The sequence below is a fragment of the Petaurus breviceps genome, unplaced genomic scaffold (genome assembly GCF_028583685.1).
Source record: "Petaurus breviceps papuanus isolate PSGF00001 unplaced genomic scaffold, PetGlider_PUasm1.0 183, whole genome shotgun sequence".
Lineage (NCBI taxonomy): Eukaryota > Metazoa > Chordata > Mammalia > Diprotodontia > Petauridae > Petaurus > Petaurus breviceps.
In genome coordinates, this window is record NW_027185791.1 from 17,355,676 (window position 1) to 17,373,954 (window position 18,279).

The 18,279-nt window shown below is 40.5% G+C and overlaps 2 protein-coding genes and 1 pseudogene across 3 annotated transcripts in view; 1 reads left to right on the plus strand and 2 right to left on the minus strand.

Moving 5' to 3' along the window:
• The window catches only part of UBAP2 (ubiquitin associated protein 2), a 193,308-nt gene extending 190,577 nt beyond the window's left edge, over positions 1-2,731 (minus strand). Inside the window, exon 1 of the mRNA XM_069087965.1 lies at positions 2,728-2,731. The gene's annotated coding sequence lies outside the window, so the exon portion shown is untranslated. The remainder of the gene's footprint in view (positions 1-2,727) is intronic.
• The window catches only part of DCAF12 (DDB1 and CUL4 associated factor 12), a 93,972-nt gene that overhangs the window by 19,511 nt on the left and 56,182 nt on the right, over positions 1-18,279 (minus strand). For both annotated transcript variants that reach the window (XM_069087970.1, XM_069087971.1), the window contains exons 3-5: positions 12,367-12,573; positions 5,469-5,529; positions 520-713 (exon numbers count right to left, since the gene is read on the minus strand). In XM_069087970.1, coding sequence (XP_068944071.1) covers positions 520-713; positions 5,469-5,529; positions 12,367-12,573 — 462 coding nt within the window. The remainder of the gene's footprint in view (positions 1-519; positions 714-5,468; positions 5,530-12,366; positions 12,574-18,279) is intronic.
• LOC138160899 (dnaJ homolog subfamily A member 1 pseudogene) lies at positions 6,887-7,732 on the plus strand (annotated as a pseudogene).

An 18,279-nucleotide genomic window follows, 5' to 3' on the forward strand; every position in this document is an offset into this window, starting at 1 on the left:
AGCGCATGCTCATGTGCCTACATAAACAAGACCACACAAGTCTGGGAACACAGGCGCCAACCAAGCACCAACCATGGAAGCCCGACGCCGTCTCAGAGAGACAAGCGAAGCACCAACACAAGTCTTCTTTGCTGCTTCAGCTGCTCCCGCCTCTCCAGGCTGGACGTACAGCCTTGTTATGGTTTGTCTGCACGTGAGACAGAAGAGAGCCAAACTGGGCACTGCCGAGAGCCCAGAAAGACCCAAGGTAATTGATCAGTGCTGACTCAAGCCCAAGTTCGAGATGCATCCTCATCATTGGAAAGGCGCTCATGCTGACTTCCAGCCTTGTTCACTAAAGGCTCAAGAATGAAGGAAATATTGTCTATTGTTTAACGGTAAGAAAAGCAGAAGCAGGCTCCAGTAACGAAGCCCCCAGAAGCGCCGCTATCTTCCTGCGGTTTGTCTACACTCGGCCCTGAGTGCGCCAGCTCCTCAGACCCCTGCACACAGCATGCAGGCACACGAACACACACGTACCTTGTTTTTATTGTTGAAGGCCAGAGCCCGGACCTTGCAGTTGTCAGGATTAGTATTCTCCTTAGGGATGTCTTTTAGGACCCTGTGTCTGATATGAGAATAAACAGGGACCCTGGATACATTGTGCCTGGCATCGCTTTTGGTCAGCACATCTTCTGTCACCTCCCAGAGTCCCATGGAACCATCCCGGGAACCTGCAGAAGAAACAAGTACTCAGTCTGGACAAACACAAAGCACTGACTAACCTTCCTCTCCACCAAAGACTGGGGTTTCATGAGTCTGATTGTGCAGAAATTAGGCCAACTTCCTATTCCCTACACAAATGTTTCCCAACTCTTAGAGATTTTGTGATATAGTGTGTGGGATGCTGAACATCTGAACGAGCCAGGAATAACTGGGTTCAAATCATACCTCAGATGCTTCCTAGTTCTGTGACCCTGTGCAAGTCAATTCTGTGCACCAGTTTCTTCATTTGTAAAACAAGGTATTAGGTTCGATAGCCTCTAAAACATCTTACAGCTGTAAAGCCTTTGTTCCTTCCCACACTCACCAGTATCCCACTAAGAGTCTACCAAGAATTCAGAGCCCTGAAACAGGACCAGTGCAGGGCCCGTGTCTTTCTAATTTGTTTTCCTACAGGCCCGATTTCCTGACTAGTTTTCTTTCAGGCCCTGACTCTGTGTTAATTCTCATAAATAGCTCACCTGGTCTAAATCAGGAACACCAAAGTGAAAACCAATAATGTCTGAGCCTCACACACAGCTCTGTCCTAAGAATTCATGACAGCGATCAATGCCATAGGCCTCAGTTCTGAGGGAACAGGAATACCAGCAAAACATAAGGCTGATGTGGAAGGGAAGAGCCAGGCGTGGGACGAGAATAAAAGCAGCCGGCTGTGAGGGAGGTGAGAACCTGGTACTCTGAATGATAAGGAGGCCCTGGAGAAGTTCGGATTCATTTTCATTTTTAGAGCCTCAGTTCTGGATCCAAGCAGCATAAAGATCAATCAGCTCTGAATCACCAGGCCTCAGGCTGAATCCTGAGACGTGTGTGCAGGAACCTCTCTGCTCTCCAGGTTTGCCATCTGTATAAAGCTGATGATACTTAAGTACTAGCCACCTAACAGGGCTACTGTTAATAAAAATTCCTTGTAAACTACAATATGCATTATAAGTGTGAGTTGTGGGGCAGCTAGGTGGCTCAGTCAATAGAGCATTGGCCCTGGAGTCAGGAGGACCTCAGTTCAAATCTGGCCTCAGACACCTGACACTTACTAGCTGTGTGACCTTGGGCAAGTCACTTAACCCCAATTGCCCTGCCTTCCTCCCTCCAAAAAAAAAATAAGTGTGAGTTGTTTGATACTTAGGGGTAACAAAATATCTTATATTTTTAAAATTGCACTATGAAATTGCTTTTAAAATAAAAGACTTTGATTTCAAGGAATAAATTTTCTTACAGACTTTTAGGTTAACACAGTTAAACCTAAACAAACCCAGGGATGCAGACAGAAAGATGTCAGTAAGGCTTACCTTTTCCTCCTTGAGATTCTCAGGGAGTTGCTAACACCAGCCCCATCTTCATTGCCTTAAAGGTACTGTTCTATTCACAGAAAGGGGCACATCTGACTCACTATTGAAAGATCATTTAGTTTAGACTATTTTTCCAGTTGCTGGAATGGATACAGATTCATTTATTCCCACTCAGGCCCCTTTGTGATCATCAGGAGGGGAACTGACTGGGATTAGTGCTGCATTCCATGGTCATGAAATGCCTTCCAATGTGCTTCTTGCTATACTTAAAATGGTAAAAGTAAATCATTCTCTTTTTGCTTGTCTCCTCTTCTTCAGTCTTCTTTGCAGATATCTTCCATCTACTTCTTAAACTTTGGTGTCCCCAAAGATCCAGGCCTAGCCTCTTTTCTTTCTGCATATTTTCTCTTGTTCATCCCATCAGCTCTACCCAGACAATGCACCAAACTACACATCCAACCCTAACCTCTCTCCTGAACTTCAATCATACACAGTCAGTTGCCTACTAAACATCTCAAATCTGATGATGGCATCTTAAACTCAACGTGACCCAAACTGTTTCTTGCAAAACTGGACCCTCCTCCAAAGCTCTCCTATTTCTGGAACGTTTATTTATCATCCTTCCACCTACCTGCTTTCATAACCTCAGATCTAACTTGGACTCTTCCTTCTTCTTCATCCCCATGTACATTCAGCTGCCCAAGCCTTGTGGAGGAGCTCATCCCCACAGCCTTCAGCACCCCCCCTTCTCTACACGCACATACCTTTGCCAGGTCTACTGCAATGTAGCCTCCTAATTGGCATCTTGGCTCTAGTCTCAAATCCCTACCCAGATCTATCCAAATGCAGTTGCCAAAATAGTCTCAAGCATGGGCCTGTTAGTCTCCTGCTCTTTACTGGAGGCAGTCTCCCCAGTTTGCCACTTAAAGCCCTCTATAAAACCTACTTTTCTAGATGGATTTCCTATCATTCCCGTCCCTTCACTCCATGTGCTATCTTAAGAGACCTACTAGGTATTCTGTAAACTCTGCACACCATCTCTGTTTCCATGCCTTATTACAATCTTCCATATGCATGGAATATAGTCCCCTGCTCCTTACCTCTCTGTCTCTGAGACTAATTCCAGGACCACTTCCCTGTGGAAGGCGTCCTCGACTCCCCCAGTTAGAGATCTCTACTTTTATTCAACTACCTACAAATAGTAAGCCTCCAAGAAAGTCCTTGAGGTCAAAGAATAAGGAATTTTTGTCTTTGTATTCTTGGTGCCCTGAACAGCACCCACAGAGAGGCAGTTCAAGCAATAAGGACTTCATTGAGTGCTTAATATAGGGCAGTGCTGCCACATGACAGCCCTGCTTCCAGTTGCTGCCTTGTGCCTTTGTATCTTCAAACAGTACTTGCCCTAAGGGGGGGTGCACTGTAGTGGATGAGGGAAACAGCACATACCTATGTAGGTGGAGATAAAATATATTCAAAATAACTGGGGAGAAGGGAGGCACTAACAGTCATAGAGATTAGGTTCATTTAGTAATGTATAATGAAGCTTGGGAATGTTGGTTGGAATTAGATTTTGAAAGGTCTCAAATACTAAAGAAAGTTGCTTGTCTTTGATCCCACAGGATAAGAGAGTTACTGGAGTTACTTTTTTTTTTTTTGCTTTTTGGATGGAGGAATGCAGGGGAATTGGGGTTAAGTGACTTGCCCAAGGTCATATGGCTATTAAGTGTTAAGTGTCTGAGGCTGGATTTGAACTCAGGTCCTCCTGACTCCAGGGCTGGTACGCTATTCACTGCACCACCTCGCCACCCCTGGAGTTACTTAATTGAGTGGCAGAGTGGCACAGTCAGACCATGGCTTTAGGAAAATCATTCCGGCAGCTGCTGGAAGACGCAGTTGAGAGGGGAAAGGCTTGAGGCAGAGACCACTGAGTCCAGGTGAGAGCCTGAACAAGGCTGGTGAGCTGGTGACTAGAGAGAACAGGACAGATGTGCTAGATATTATGGAGGTAGAAGAAGGAAGAAGACTTGGAAGCTGTTGGATGTGTAGGATAAGGGAGAATGAGGAGCTGAGGATGATTTGGAGGACATAAAATCGGCATTCAAGCACCCTCCTAAATGAGCTTCGTGTCACTTTCCGTCCTCAGGGATGAGGACAATGAAATCCACCTCCTAGTCCCCGGAAGGGCCATCCTTCGGCACTGCTGTCCTCACTCTAGCACCTAGGTTTGGAAGGGACACAGGAAGGCAAGTAATACTGAAGAAAAACACAGGAGTCTGTCACTCAGCCCTTGGTAGGCCCTAGTTTCAGGGAGGATCCCAAAGGGAGTGAAGCATTCTTGTGTTTGTGCCTACACTTCTTAGCAATCTGGTACAGAAGCAGTTCAGCGGTCACTGCCAAACTCAGATGAAAATGTTACTCTTGGCTAAAAAAAAAAGGTGGGACTGTGAACAGAAAGATAAAGTTCTGGGGATCCTCTGCTTTCCTTTTTTGAGTCTGCTGCTGGCAATATTAAAATAAATACTTGACTAAAACATTTTCTCTATAAGTACAACTTCTTTCAAATGCCAGAGGCTGAAAATCGCATAGCCCTAGATTCTCTCCTATATTTAAATCCACTTTTAAAAAATCCTGCAGCGCCCTGAAATAAAAATCTTGTCATACAACCAAGGAAAAGAGTAAAAACCACAAAAACAGTAAAAACTGTTCCCAAGGGAAGCTCCATTCTAACCTCACTGTACCCTTTCCCTCCTCGTTGCCAGTCCCTCAGGCTGAGCTCCAGCCAGGCTGGCCTTGCCCGTTCCTCACAGGCAGCGCTCCACCTCCCGTATCTTGTCTTTGCACTGACAACCCAATGTGCCAGGGACGCCCTGTCTCCTCGCTTTTGCCTCTGAATGCTGTTCTTCCTTTAAGATGCAGTCAAGCACCATCCTCTGCATGAAACCCTCCTCCATCCCCTCAACTGCTAGCGCCTCCCTCTCAAATCATCTTATATTTATCTGCTTTGTGTTTATTTGTTACTTATTACCTTTATATTTTTTCTGTATATATTGACATTGGTCCTCGTAGCCATTAAAATCTAAGGGCCTTGTTAGCAGGGACTGTTTCACTTGTTGTATTTGTATCCCATGGCACATTTGGGATACAGTAGACATTTAAGAAGTATTTGTCAACTGAATAATCACTCACTCAAGTCTTTGGCTCCTACTCTTATATATTCGTTATTGTCTCTAGCATTGATCATCCCACTCAAAAATTACTCTAAGGAGAATGTACAGAATATATCCTATCATTTAGGCCTCTAAGCTCTTCTGAATCAAGCATTCTACAGTTTTTGTCAACTGTGTGATAAGAATCCCTTAGCCAGAAAGCTCCAAAAGATCCTACAACACTGAAAATCATCTTAGAATATGAGAATTTTACCAGAAACAGCCATGGTATCGCTGATCCATGCAATAGAGAATATCCAGTCCTTGTGTCCATCCTTGAGGCAGGGGAGAGAAGAAAAGAAAATCATTGAGAAAATAAGGCTCAGCACACTGATTCCATTATTTTGAGTCTGTGAGTGAGCAAAAGAAAACCTACAAATCAATCTGTTAAAATGGCAGCTATATGGTCTACCCCAAAACAAATCTGTAAAAATGATAAATCTAAGAACATTCTAACCAATGGAAACTGACACAAACATCTCCCTATCTCTCTTGAAGCTGAGAGGAAATCAATTCTCTTAAGTAAATGGAGGTGCCTTGGAATCAGTAAATGAGTTCAGCTGGCATTTAGCTCAAGTCCTTGCCTGATTCTCCCTTACATATTCCCAGGAGAACTGTTCATGTTTCCCAAGCATAAACAAAACAAAACAAAATACAATGCTAATAGCCTCATTATTCAAAATTATTTATCTTGACCAGAGGTTTGTGGCTCACAAAACTCTGGTTCGGAAATGTAGAACCAAATTAAAATGTAATTGGGAAATGTTTAACAAAATAAATAAAACTATAGAACAATATAGATAGTGGTAATTTGTGGTTTTCTAAGTCATATGTGGCCCATAAGACCTGTTTCTATTTGAGTTTGGCACCACTGATCTTGACTATCACGACATTTAACTATTTCTATTAATACTATATTTGTTTATTTAAAGCAGAAATTTGCCTTATATATGGATCTTTTATCCCTTGGGATAAGCAAAGTTTAAAATATCAGGACTTTTAATAAAAACTATCATCCCATCTCAATTCCGACATCTCTGCATGACCCAGAATGATCTCCCCTTCTTAAAGGGTTCTTAACACTATTTCTAATTTTAATTTCTGGTCCCAGAACTTATTGAGGATCAAGTTAGTGTTTTAAATAGGATGGGATGGGGAACTTTCCAGAAAACTCAGTGAAAAGCAGCGGGAGAAGAGAAGTTGTTGCTCAGGCTATGCACAAAAGAACTCCCCCTGCCCCAAGCTTTTCTTTTTTCCACCTGCTCCCCCCCCCAATATCCCAAATGATTCAGTGGCAATCCCCTTCCATTCCCTAGATACTGACATTTCAGCAGTGGCATACCCTGAGCGTCACTCCCTGACTGCAGAAAACGGGGAAGAAAGATTTAATATGATTTTTTGCGGGGGTAAAACCCAATACCTCCCAGGTTTAAAAGGTATATAGGAAGCCATTCTTGAAATACCACCTAGATAAGAATTCAAATGAAGGAGAAAAGTTCAAACAATTCTCATCTTATAAAGTGCTTTCTGAAGCTAAGAAAAAAGACTTCTATGACAAAGGTGGAGAACAAGCCAACAAAGAGGGTGGCTCTGGTTTTCCACTGAAGTATCTGATATGTTTTTTAGAAAAGGTGGAAAAAGGCAAAGGAAATAGAGAGGGAAAAACACTGTTCATCAGTTGCCAGTAACCTTAGAAGATTTCTATAATGGTACAAGAAAACTGGCTTTGCAAAAGAATTTAATTTGTGATAAAATGTGAAGGACAGGGTGGTAAGAAAGGAGCTGCAGAATGCTATACCAAATGCAGATACTAGAATGCAAATAAGAATTCATCAGAGAGGACCTAGAAGGGTTCAGCAAATTCAATCAATTTGCACAGAATGCCAAGGGCATGGGGAACAAACCAGCCCTAAAGATAGATTTAAATACTGCAGTGGAAGGAAAATTGTTTGAAAGAAAAATATTCTGGAGGTTTAGAATGAGAAGGGCACGACAGATGGTCAGAAGATAACATTCCATAACGGAGGTGATCAGCAGCCAGGACATATTAACATTGCCTGGGATCAGAAGTACCATGCTGAATTTACATGACAAGCTGAGGACCTTTTCATGAGCACAGATATCCAATTCATTGAAGCACTTCATGACTTTCAGAAACCAATATCAACCCTTGAGAAAAGAACTATAGTCATTCTTCTTGCCCTGGTCAGACTGTCAAGCATGATGAAAGTATCAAATGTGCGCTGAATGAAGGCATCCAGAGTGACTGCTGGCTGATCTTATGAAAAAGGAATTCTAATAACGGAATTTAAGGTAAACTTTCCAAAGGATGGCTTTGTTTCATCAGGTAAGTTATCTTCATTGGAAAAGTTATTGCTTGAAAGAAAAGAAATAGAGGAGACTGAAGAAATGGATCAAGTAGAACTGGTGAGCTTTGACTCATCTCAAGAAAGAAGATGCCATCACAACAGGGACTAGTGGCGGCATTTAGAAGGATGATGGATATCAAGTAGAGAGCAGTCAAACCTCTTAAAGGGAACCAGAGAATACTCCTCATTGTAATGCTGGCTTTTCTGTGCAATGATGAACGAATGAAGGACCACAATCATCTTAACACACTCACTGCTAGCTATTGTTTTTGTTTTCATGTTAAATGCATAAAACCAGAAATCTAAAATGCTGACTTTGCAATTTATGATGTTCAGAATGCAAGATAGTTTAACACTGTTAATTATTTCCTTGTGGTAAAGAAGCCTCTAAGCAATTTTTCATAATTTGTTTCAAAAACTTTTGTTTCAAAGTATATCTGTAGTGGCTTAGATTAAGATTGAATGCTTTTTTTTCCTCTTTTTGTAGGGAGGGAATGCAGGGCAATTGGGGTTAAGTGACTTGCCCAAGGTCACACAGCTAGTAAGTGTTAAGTGTCTGAGTCCAAATATGAACTCAGGTCCTCCTGACTCCAAGGCTTGTGCTCTATTCACTGTGCCACCTAGCCGCCTCTCAAATCGTTCTTGCTGACTCAAATGCCTCTCATTAGCAGGATCTTATCTTGCTCTAATTTAAATGTTGTGTAAATGATTAGGTTTAGGATTTTATTACACTGCTTTCCACCTGGTGCCACGGAATCAATCCTGAAGGACTAAGTTTACCTAGCCTATTAATCCACAGTCAGCAATATGAACTAGAAAGTTTTGCTCCCTATAGAATAAAGAAGTCAGTTTGGCTTAAGCCTGAGTTCTCACATTTAAAATGAGATTAAAAAAAAAAGATGGGGAAATGGCAGGAAAGGACAGATAGGAAGAAGAAAGGTTGGAGGTCAAGGAAGAGGATGGATGGGACACCTCTTTTTAGGTTTCAATTGAAAGGTCAGGAGAAAGTCCTATGCTAAGAAGGCTACTTACGGTTAACAGAAAAATGTGGGAAGAGATGAAAAGAGAGAAGGTACAAATAACAGTCTTGTAGAGCCACCGGAGCTACTAACAAGACCTATCTCCTTGTTCTCACCAGAGAGGCAAGGGGACAACTGGGGAAACTATAACCTCTATCATCAGGCATGGTCACGATACTGGCTATCTTTGCTTACCTGCTTATTACAAAGGAGAGTTTAATTGTGAGGGTGGGTGGAAATGATGGATGTACAAACAAAGGTGTCAATAAAGCCAAGTGTTTGGGGAAAAAAAAGTTACTCCTCTTCCCTAATGTAGTTCTGTTATCTTCTCTGCTAATGCTATCTACTTTGGGAGAGAAAATCGGGAAAACAAAGAGAAGAAGTCTGCCCCTTGGCATGAATTCCTGGTTTAGTCACACAAGGCTTAAGTAACATAAATTACATGATACGATGTTTGAACTTGAATGAATCTCACATCTATCACATAGGCAAAAATGATAAAAGGGGAAAATGACAGATGTTGGAGGTGATGTGGAAAAACTGGGGCACTAATATACTCTTGGTAGAACTGTGAACTGATCCAACAATTTTGGATTTATAACCCAAAGTTAAAAAACTGTGTATACCCACTGATCCAGCAACTTCACTCTTAGGTCTGTTTCCCAAGGTGATCATGGAAAAAGGAAAAGAACTCAGATGTTCTAAAATACTTATAGCTGCCCTCTTTGTGGTGACAAAGAAGGGGAAATTGAGGGGATGCCCATCAACTGGGGAAGGGCTGAACAAGTTGTGGTACATGATTGTGATGGGACTGTGCTACAAGAAGGCGTGAGCTGGTTCATTTTAGAAAAACATGGAAAGACTCGCAGGAGATAATGAAGAGTGAAATGAGCAGAAACAAGAGGGCATTATGTACAGTAACAGCAACACTGTTAAAAGAACAACTGTGAATGACTAAGTTATTTTTAATATTATAAATACTCAAATCAACTATAAAGGAACCATAAAGAAAGATGCTATCTACCCCCATGGAAAGAACAGATGAAGAGATGTACAGTCTGGCTTTAACATATACATACATGTCTGTCTAATGGTGTGGGGAGGGAGGAAAAAAGTGCATAGCAGAGAACAAAAGAAAACTCAGATGGAAGCACAGAAAAGGAGAGTAGCTTTGAAAATGATGTGCACTATTTATTACATAGTTTTTTTGAAAGTAGACAGTGTTAAATGAAGACTCGTGGTTTCATATTCAATCATGTCTTTGTGTTGTGCTATATAAATGGAAATTTGTCCTTTTTGCATTTAAGTTCAAAGTGAATTAAAAAAAAAAAAGAACTTGAATGGAGCTAGGAAAAGACTATATTTTGCCAAAATGGCTAACTGCTCAGCAGAACAAAAAGTAAGCTTGACTCTTCTAGACAATGAAATGTGGGGCATTATTAGGAAAGCTTGGAGACAGAAAACATAACTATCGACTTATCTAAAATCAGAATTCGCCTGCACTTAGATTGTATAGTTTTGGTTTCTGCCACATAACAGAACTTGACAAGGTCCATAAAAACAATTAAAATGATCCAAGGGTTGGAGGGCTGGATGAGTTTTTTAGAAGAGAATAAAACACTTTAGATTCTTCAATATAGAACAACAAAGAGGAAGATGAGATAAGTCTACAAAGTTACGAATGGTATGAACAACAAATTCTATACCCGATTAATCCCAAGTACTAAGAAATAGCAGCCATGGGGGCGGCTAGGTGGTGCAGTGAATAAAGCACCGGCCCTGGAGTTAGGAGGACCTGAGTTCAAATCCGGACTCAGACACTTAACACACACACACACACACACACACACACAAACTAGCCATGTGACCTTGGGCAAGTCACTTAACCCCAATGGCCCCTCAGGAAAAAAAAAAGAAATAGCAGCCATGTCTACACCCTCAGAAACTGAAACAGATAAATTTATACTTAATCAAAAAGAAATTGATACTTAATGAAGTAGGAAATAAAGTCATGGAATTCATTAAACAAGTAGTAGTGTCTAAAAACACAGAAGATCCAAGATAGGGTTCAATCAACTCCAAAATGAGATATTAAAGGAATGCTTAGGGTCATGCTCCAAACACATTTCCACATTCATTCAGACAAGTTCTCAGTTTGACTTTGTTTCCTCAAAGAAAGAAGAGAAACAAGGCAAAGAGAAAGAAAAAGTCTCTAGTCTGAGCTCTACTAAAGCCAAGAATCAACTGATTTTAGATGATTCTGAGGTTAAATTGATCCTGTATCATTTTCTTACTGATCCTATTTACAACTAATTGATTTTGTCGCGTAAATGGCCATCATGACTCTTTGTCTCTAAACTTATTAGGATCTGGCTGGCCTGTAATAGGTTAAGTGTAAAGATCCAACTCTCTTACTAATCACTGATTTATTTGTGCCTCAAGCGATTTAGCTGACCTTGGGGGACACATATGAACACAAGGCAGTTCTTCGAGGCCCCATTACTAAAGTTCCAACCAATCATGTTGTTCCTTGCATCTCAGCTCTATAATCAACCATGCAATCCTCAACAATCTACCCTGTTCTGTTCTTTATTCCCCAAACCTATAAAATGGAAACTGTCCTTTTGCTGGGGGGTCTCTGGAATAAATGGAGGCAAGACACTGACCCATCTGTTGACAGGAAGCATGCCCCTGCTACTAAATGTCATCTTGCTTGGAGGACTGCATCAGCTTACCCTTTTGTTAAATTCCACTAGCAACAATTCTAACATGAATAAATAACTTGCCACTTGGGGTGAATTCTAAATTCTAGGAAATGAGCTCCTAATTAATAATGACAAGTAAAAAAATAGAAAGTATTTTAACTTAAAAATATTCAAGAGTTATTAAATTCTCCCCAATACCTGGACATTTTATCAATCTGAAGGTGTAAAAGAAATCTCTAAAGTCATGGATTGAGAAGTTGGGTGCATCTTCATCTCATGCACATTTTGGTAGGAATTCCAAAATTAGAGTTTGTGAATAAATGTGGTAACTGTAGATTTTATTATCTACCACCCATTATAAGAATATCCCTCATCTTTTAAATAGTCTGTGACAGCGTATAGCTAACAGTAGGGTTCTTCATCCCAAATATATTACTGTACAAGGTCATCCTGAAACCCCCAAAGAAAAGAATTCTGTAAGGTTATGTTTGTGTTGCTGGCTTTCAACTGCAATGGGGTAAATCCTGACTTTTCTAGGTCCATCCTAAGTAAATGGAGCACAATTCTAATATTGGCTTCAGGGGGAAGGGAGAAAGGTGAAGGGAAGATGGATAGAATACCAGAGGGACGTCCACTCCACAGAGACAACTTATAAGATCTTCTTTGGATCCTTCATTATGTGGCTAACCTATCTTAGACCAAACACAAGGAAGTTTATTTTCTAAATTCTAAATTTTCTAAATTCAGAGCAAATAGGGACATGGTGAATCACATGTATATAATTCATTTCCATATCCCTGTTGGACATTTTAAACCAGGTGCACCAATCATCATACGGGACTATAAGTCCAACTGTGATGTGAAAGTCTAGGTAAACCTCAAATAGATGACCATTACAATAGCTATTTCTTCTCCCCACTATACATGATATGAAAATCTAGTTAACCTCAAACAGATGACCATCACAGTAGTTGTTACTTCTCACTATACATCCCCAGCTACATTTAGAAACAACTTACATCTCCCACACACACAGGATCTAACGTAGGCAGCCGATAAATCGCAAGGCTGTTGGGGTTGTCTCCTCCAGTGGCCAGTAGAGTTCTTGAGGGGTTCAACTCGATGGCATGGATACCACAGCCCTGCTGGGTCACCACTCTAGGTTCTCGATCTTTCAAAATGGGAATCTTGGTGATCTGGCCTGTCTGGACATCGACCACAAACAACTGAAAGAAAACAATGGGACAGGGAAACACCATAAAAGGATAACTAAGAAACTGAGCAAATGTATTACTTTTTCAGGGTTGTAGATTACAGAGTTATAGCTGTATCAGAAAGACCTGCTAGGTGAAATGCTTTTAAATACCTGATGCAAAAATATTTATAATGGGTCTTTTTGTGGTGACAAAAGAAAAAAAGGAAACCTAAGGAGTGTTCCTCACTTAGGGAGTGGCTAAACAAATTACAAAGGGAATAGTTTTAGAGAAACATGGAAAGACTTATATGAATTGATGTAGAGTGAAGTGAGCAGAACCAGCAGGACAATTTATGTAACATTTAAAAGACAAAGAACCTTGAAAGACTTAAAAACTGATCAATGAATGCATTGGGAAACCATGACTCTACATGGTCTAATGATGAAACATGTTACCTACCTCCTGTCAGACAGACAGCGGACCTGGGATGTAGACTGAGACATATCATTTTTGAGTGTGAGCAATGCTGGAATTAGTTTTGGTTGATTATGAATATTTGTTACAAGGGTTCTGGTGATGTTTAAATGTGAGGGAGGCAACAGGAAGAAAAGAATTTTTTTTTGTTAATTAAAAAAAATTTTTAAATCATGATGGTAATTGCACAGATTATCCTCTCAAAGTAATCATGTTCATGCTCAAGTTCTCCCTACCATTGAGGTTGTAGTATTTGCCTTAACAGTCAATATCAGAAAAGTTAGAGTCCAACTTGGTCTTGAACATTATATAATTATTAGTGTTGATATGTTCATTCCAAGTGTCCTGATGCATTACCTGAAAACTCCATAGCAAACTATGGTCTGAAGAGTGGTTTTTACATTTTAAATTAAAGTTTTATTTAAAGATGTAAAAATAATTCTTAGCTCACAGGCCAGATAAAAACAGGCTCATCATACTGCAAGATGAAAAGCTCAGAAACTCACACCCCTCCTCAGCACCCTCAGAAATTCATTATTCTGTAAGATGAAATCAAGTCAGAAATGAACACCTCTTCAGATCATTTCTATCAAGCCCTGTGACATATATCTTTCCAGTTTCCCCCTTTTTAGTTTTTTATGCCCTCATTAGATTGTGAGCTCCTTGAGGGGAGGGACTATCTTATTATGCCTTTCTTTGTACCCCTGGGTTTATCACTGTGTGAGGCACAGAGTAGGAACTTAATAAATTGACTCTGATTTGGGATTTGTCCCTTGGGCTATCATTTGCCATCCATGACTCCGGAAGGACATAAAAAAATTATAACAAAGATCAAGTTGGATAGCAATGGAATAAGTTACGAAGGGGAATCCTATACCATGTACTGATGCAGTGCTTGGGATCTATGTTTGTGAGATTAGTTTGCAACATCAATTTGTAACATCAGTCTGTAAAACCAGTTTGTAAAATCATACCCCCGCCCCCCAGCTTCAGAGCATTAACTCTGCCCAGCAACAACTCATGAATTGTTGATCTCAGCTTGGAACAATAACAAGCTGGGCCTATGAATCCTTCACAAAAGTATCTATATACATTCCAGCTTAGGCAACGATTAGCTCCCCCTTGTATAGTGTCCCACTGCCCCCATGAACCCTTCAATACCCTATCTCTAGGTTAACTCCTTTGTAATTATACACATACTGAGTCTCCCTTAGCCTTGGTTCCCACATCAATCCTGTCAAACATGACACTGATGGGTGGCAGACTGGGCACTTCTCCCTCAGCCCTTCACCGCTCCCTGACTTAGTGACGTTTCAAGCCTAAAACCACAACTCCAGGTAGCCCCCCCTTGGGCTATTTCCCAGTGAATTATAGGCAATATACCTGCACAGTTGACATTAAAAGTGCATGTTCCTTTAAACACTGGCCCCACCTTAACTCCTCCCTAATCTCACCTGGTCAGCATAACTGACATCTAATGAATAGCCTTAACTCCTTAAAAGCTATGCCTGTGTCTTCTTTAAGCTTGTAGGTCCCCTAAGGACCCTTGCCTGTACAGCGTACAATAAACTTTTACAACTCTGACTCCAAGTTGGCTTGGGCTGGATTCTTTCCAGATTGAATCACAGGCTTTCTGGTCTTAGATTAAGATCAGAGTTCCTGCTGAACCTACCGTCATCCCTCATCAGTACCATTTCTATCTCTGTTTCATATGTAAAGCCCTATCTAATCTCTGCTCAGTTTGTGTTTTATTAGAGAGAAGAAAAGAATTAGTAACAGCATGTTCTGAAAAATTCACATTTGTTACATTCACTGTTATCTTCTGAACAGCTAAGCGTTTCAAAATAAAGATGATAGACCTAACCTATCACACAGGGTGTTTTCTCCTCCTCCTCCTCTGTCCTACCCCAACCCCTCCACATCCACTCCTCAGAATCCTTGGAAAGTTGGCCTGCTTTCATTTAGAGCCAGGAAAAGATTAATAAGCACTGTTAAACACCAGACATGACATATTACAGAAAGCCCCAGAAGTAGGCAAAGGAGCCCAAGCACCCAATGAACTCAGGGCATATAAATGGCCTCAAAACCCCAGGAAGGCTCATATCAACAAAGCAATATACAACAACATATTTAGTAACTACCATTTACCGAGTTCCTTCCACATGATGAGAAGTCCAAAGTGGAAAGAGAGAACTAATTCAAACACCTACTTAAGCTCCACTTATACTAGGCACTTGGGAGAGAAAAGATTAGGACATACACTTAGAAAAGTATAGTTCACAGAATTATGAAATACAAAACGAGATACACAACAAGGAGCGCTCTGAATTCTGCTAGGAATAGGGAGTTATGGAAGATCTGGTTTCATGGGGTTTCATGGGGTTCATTTCTCTCTAGACCCTGAGAACCCTGACTCTGAACTTTCTCACCATGCCACAAAAGCCTTTACTTCTTAAAGAAACCTCCTCACCCTGCAAGTCCACTCTGGCCCTCTGGCCCCTTCCTCCAAATGGCTGATTGCTCCCTGAACCCCTATTTTAGAGAAAGTACTCAGGACATCCACATCTTCTTCATTCATTTCCAGGCTCAATTATGTTTTCCCTTTCCCCACCCCACAACGCCCCCCCCCTCCCTTCATTTGGCTTCCTTTTTTATGTGTGGTATGTCTTACATCAGAATGTAAGCTCTGAGGGCAAAAACTCTCTTTCTGCTTGTATTCCCAGAACTCAGCACAAGAATAAGCCCTAATAAATGTTTGCTAACTTGAAGCATCTGAATTAGTCCTTAGAAGAGGGAAGGGATTCTAAGAGATGAAAAGGGAAGGAAATACTGAGTTCCAACCCTCAATAATCTATTCAGGAACAACACACAGCTATAGGCATAAACATGTTCAGAAATGGGTCTCCATCACTCTGCTAGAGTAACTAGAATGCCTCCAGGCAGATGGAGTGAGTTCAGCTTTAATGGAGGAGGTGAGTTTTGGGCAAGGAAGGCTATTATCTCAAACAGGAAATAGAGGCAACTACAAAAGGCAAAATAGGTAACTTTAATTACATGGAACTGAAAAACTTCTACATAGAAAAAATTATTATACTTAGGGAAGGAAAAGAGGAGACTGAAAGAGAAAAAAAATTCTCAAAAGAATTCACAGCCACAAATAAGAATGCTTCAAATGATTAATAAAAGAAATGTCAATCAAAACAACCTTGAGGTTTTACCTCACAGCCTAAAAACTGGTAAAGAAGACAAAAGATGGCACCTTAATACATTGTTAGTGCAGCTATTCTGGAAGGCAACTAAAATCACTAAAATGTCCATACCTGTCAAACAAGAGACTTCATTGCTGGGCTTATAGCCCCAAGAAAGTCACTGGCAACAAGAAAGTTTCCATATACACCAAAAATATTTGTGTGGCACTTTCTGTGAAAGCAAAGGTTTGCGAACAAAGTAGACGCCCATTGATGAGGAAATGGCTAAACAAATCATGGATTATGAATGTAATGGAATACTATTGTGCTACAAGAAATGAAGTATACGATGCACACACAGAAGTATGGAAAGTTCTATGTGAACCAATGAAGGCTATGGTAAGCAGAACCAGAGAAACAACCCAGTAACTATAGCAAAATAAATAGAACAACCACACACATAAAAACGGCATGTAACAAAATTATAAAGATCAAGCATGAGTAAAATGAAGACATATGACCCCTTCTGGAGGTGGGAAGTCCACAGGTGTTACAAAGTGCACATGTTTTTGGACTTCTTCAATTATTGATTAGATCTTTCCCCATTTCTTTTTTGTCTTTAAAAATATTATTTCTTCTATAGATGACTCTCTAGGAGAAGGGGAGTGATACCAGGGATACTGAAAAAGGACATCAATAAAAACTTATTTTTTAAAAAAAGGACATGATTTATTGAAGTAGGGGCATATGTACTATTAGCAAAGCTGTGAATTGCTCCAACCATTTTGGAAAATAATTTGGAATCATGTAAGAGAAGCTACAAAACAAAGTACAATGACTCAGAAATTCCTCATTGGCATTCAAGACATAAACAAAAGTCCCATATTAAAAAAAAAATTCCTAACAACTTTTAATTTCTTTTTTTTTACATTATTCATTTCCGCCAGATTTTGAGTTACAAATTTTCTCCCTGTTTTTCCCCCACCCATCCCCCCAAAACAGGAGTCCCACAGGATATCCCTACCTCCAATCTGCTCTCTCCCATATTTTCTCCCATACCCGTTTCAACTTTTCCAGTGGATCTCTATGCCTCAGTGCCTGTATATCTTTTTTTTTCTTAATAACATGTAAGATGGTATTAATAATAGTATATATATATATACACACACACATATATATATATATTTGAATATTTGATTTTAAAACTTTCAATTCCAGATTCATTCCCTTCCCCCCAGCCTGCCCTCTCTTCCATCATCCCCCCTCACATCCCCTTCCCCCCCTATTCTCCTGGAGGGTGAGATCCCCTATTTAGTGTGTATTTCCCTCCCTCCTCAAGCCAGATTCAATAGGAATAAGGTTGACCCATTCCCTTTTGCCTTTCTATTGTTCCCCTCCATTGTAACCATTTTCCCTTGCCTCTTCTGTATGAGATAGTTTGCCCCACTCTGTCTCTCCCCATCTCCTCTCATTATATTCCTCTCACCTCTTAATTTCACCTTTTAAGTATCATCCCTTCCTGTTAAATTGGTCCTGTGCCCTCTATCTATGTATACCTGTAAACGTATATACACACATTCACATGTATTCATATGCCCGCATATCCTCATATAAAGACATATATATATATATATATATATTTCTAATCCCTTCAACTACTGAGAAAAGTTTCATAAGTTACAATTATTGTTTTTCCATGTAGGAATGTTAATAGTTCAACTTTGGCCAGGTGGCTCAGCAAGCAAGAGCACCGGCCCCAGTGCCGGGACGACCCGGATCAAATCCGGTTCCAGACACTCAGCACCGCACCCAGAAACAACAACCGGCTGTGTAACCCCAAGCAAGCCACTCAGCCCTGATTGCTTTAAATAAAAAAATAGTTCAACTTTGATAAGTTCCTTATGATTTCTTTTCCCTGTTTACCTTCTCATGCTTCTCTTGCTTCTTGTATCTGAATGTCAAATTTTCTATTCAACTCTGGTTTTTTCAGCAAGAATGCTTGAAAGTCCTGTATTCCACTGAATGATCATATTTTCCCCTGAAACATGATACTCAGTTTTGCTGGGTAGGTGAC